The sequence below is a fragment of the Nematolebias whitei genome, chromosome 8 (assembly GCF_014905685.2).
Source record: "Nematolebias whitei isolate Nwh7 chromosome 8, NemWhi1, whole genome shotgun sequence".
Lineage (NCBI taxonomy): Eukaryota > Metazoa > Chordata > Actinopteri > Cyprinodontiformes > Rivulidae > Nematolebias > Nematolebias whitei.
Genome location: NC_056505.1, coordinates 11,831,993 through 11,835,164, shown reverse-complemented (window position 1 = coordinate 11,835,164; position 3,172 = coordinate 11,831,993). Strand labels below are relative to the sequence as shown.

Here is a 3,172-nt window from a genome sequence, read left to right as displayed (position 1 = left end):
CATCAGGGACAAGATTGTTTTTGTCTTTAACTGACTATAGACCCCATCACTTCTGCTGACCTTTTGGTTTTTTACATAAACAGGTGGAGGGATGATGATGATGTTGATGATGATGATGATGGTATCTTGCATTTCTTACTGCGGGTTCGACCTCACATTCTGTTTCATTTTCAGCTGTGGCTTGTGAATATGAACAATAAAACCAAACTTTAATGTGATAAAACTCAACATCTGTTTAGTACCATATTTGCCATATGACACTGATATAATTGTATATATAATATTGTTCAAAACAGATACTGTCCTTATGCTTTACCTCATGTTATTACGACTTTTTGCGGGTTAAAAGCCTCTCTCACTGACAGACAAACTAACACATTTTTAAATTACACTGCAGAGTCTCATGTTTCTCTTTTTCCTCAACTCTCTCCAATGAAAAACACAAAAAGCAAAAAAAGGGAATATCTTGATGTGAAATCTTAGTTTACTGCTGATGATCAGAATTGTTTTGTGGCAGGAATCGGATGTTTTTAACCCACAAATGACCATAAATGCTCCTTCTTTCTTTCACAGCCTGAGTCATTTTTAATTAGAAACAGGAATTTACACATAGTGTATTTTATGCAGTAAAAGAGTGGAAAATTAAATATATACTTCACTCACAGTGATAAAATCGCAGAAGTTTTTAATAACAAATGTAATGCAATCCGTACAAAATAATACGTCAGAGTAATCAAAATCAGCATGATTTCCATAGCACAGAAACCCTGAATATATGTGTCTATTAATTATCTTATTAATTAATTATAATCTATTATTATTGTACAATATGGGGTGGGGTGAAAGGGTGATTTGACTTATAATTATGTCATTTATGGTGTAAATTGACACAAAGTTCAATTAAGGAACATGTAAGAACATGAAAGTTCAGCTACCAGCTGCAATGTGAAGAACTTACATTTTAATGACTACCAGCCGATCAAAATATATGATCAGAGAAATGAAATTCATGAGTAAAACTCCAAATTTATTTGGTGGAAGTGGTCTTAATAAAATGAAAGTCTGATGACATTTTCTATTCTAAACATTTGTGGAGTTACTCTAGAGAATACAAGAACCATTTTCTGTGATAAAGTGATTTATTACCCACACCCCACTCATCTTTAATGATCAAAAGAGCTCATTATATTTCAGCTTTCTTCATTGTCTTGTTAATCCAGTTGAGCTGGTGCTGTGTGAGAAAAGAGTACACCCCAGGTTTGTTCAGTTTCCCACACGCTCGGCCAAAAGATGTGACTCCAACCAGAGCTCCGTTACATATTAACGGCCCCCCTGAATCCCCCTGCAGAGAGGACAAACACACGTTGGTCATTTTCAGAGAATCATTTCATTTAATGTAAAAAAAAAAAAAAAGAGTCTGTTCATTTGTTATGTTACACTTACCGAGCAGGTATCTGCAACTTTATTACCGTCTGAACCAGCACAGATCATGCTCTTGGTGATAACAGGGTTGAAGTTATAATATTGAGGAGAGTTGCACGTTTTCCTGTCGATCACAGTCACATTGACAGACATCAGGACATCGGACATTTTTTTGGCTATGTTGTTCGTTGTCCCCCATCCAGCCACCAGACAGGTGGATTTAGCTGCTGGTTCTTTGATGGGATTCCTCAGCTGGAGAACTTTGACCCACTTGGTTTGTTTTGCTGGCTTGTCAAGCTGAAAATATATTTTAAAAAAGGATCACTATAAATGGATCGATTGTTTATGGCAACAAAAAAAAAACAACAGCTTTTGTATATATTGTTAATTTTAAAAAAAATCATACACAACAAAGTAGAACTGATCTCATTTTCTCTGCAAACAATGAGATATTTTCCATTTTTCAAGCAAAGTACATTTGAGAATGAGTTGCATTAGGGCACAAAAATTCTGATCCAACCCAGCCCCAGCCCACACTCATCATTTCTGAAACCCACAAGACCCAACGAATTAACAGTAATTACAGGTCGGAATCTGGAAAAAATCCTGACATTTTTAATTAGTTATTAAGGATCGGGGACGCGCGGCTGAATAAAAGGGGCAGAAGATCGGAGCTGAGGGGGTGTTTGTCCTTTCATGGCCATAAAAGAGCATTTAAACCCTGTTTCTGGCTGCATTCTGATTTATTCAGACATGGACCCTGCTCTGACATGTCTGATTTGGGATCTCACCTGTTTGGATCATCGGCCGCACGCGTTCGCTGAGTGCAGCGGCTGAATGAACGTCCATTTGGGCGATGGATCGCTTCCTAGCAGTATAGTCTCACCTGAAGCTTAACTAAACTTTTTACCTCTTTCAAGGCCGGTCAGCTCGTGGTGAAATGGCTGTGGGTGGCTAGTGAATGTAAGGCAGGCCATGTTATCATATAATTGGATCACGGCTGATCCACTGACCCAATCAATAGCCCGACACCGACCTGGCCCACTCATCCACCACATTATCACGGCACTGCCCACCCCGAATTCGTGTCGGGTGGGGCCAGGCTTAGGGCTCGGGTTAGAAATGACAGCTCTGGCTGGGAAACATGCCATGAGCTACTACCTACAGCAAATTTTTGTCCAATAAAAAAATTAATTAGTAATCAGGAGCAGAGCTGAAAAGGCTAGAATACATCCATCCATCCATCCATCAGTTATCTTCCACTTATTCTGAAGTTGGATCGAGGGGTCAGCATCTTGAGCAGGGAGGCCCAGACATCTCTTTCCACAGCCACCTCTTCCAGCTCTTCTGGGAGGATTCCAAGGTGTTCCCAGACCAACCAAGTGACATAGTCTCTCCAGCGTGTCCTGGGTCTTCCCTGGGATCTCCTCCCAGCCGGACATGTCCGAAGCACCTCCCTAGGGAGGCGCCGAGAACGCATCCTTGCTAGCTGCTCGAACCACCTCAACTGGCTCCTCTCGATGTGGAGGAGCAGCCATTCTACTCCGAGTCTCTCCCGGATAATTGAACTCCTCACACATCATCTGCAAAGAGCAGCGGTGGAATCCTAAGGCCACCAAACTGGAAACCCTCTGTCCATAAGTTCTGAACAGAATTGGTGACAATGGGCAGCCCTGGTGGAGTCCAACTTCCACACTGAAGGGGAGGCTAAGTTTATTTATTTATTTATTTTTCATATACATACATATAT

The 3,172-nt window shown here is 40.6% G+C and overlaps 2 protein-coding genes across 2 annotated transcripts in view; one reads left to right on the top strand and one right to left on the bottom strand.

Moving 5' to 3' along the window:
* tmem8b (transmembrane protein 8B) overlaps positions 1-3,172 on the top strand; it is a 1,109,927-nt gene that overhangs the window by 26,518 nt on the left and 1,080,237 nt on the right. The gene's annotated exons all lie outside the window — the stretch shown is intronic.
* The window catches only part of LOC119413870 (granzyme A-like), a 3,584-nt gene continuing 1,595 nt past the window's right edge, over positions 1,184-3,172 (bottom strand). Inside the window, exons 4-5 of the mRNA XM_037680936.1 lie at positions 1,444-1,719; positions 1,184-1,342 (exon numbers count right to left, since the gene is read on the bottom strand). Coding sequence (XP_037536864.1) covers positions 1,184-1,342; positions 1,444-1,719 — 435 coding nt within the window. The remainder of the gene's footprint in view (positions 1,343-1,443; positions 1,720-3,172) is intronic.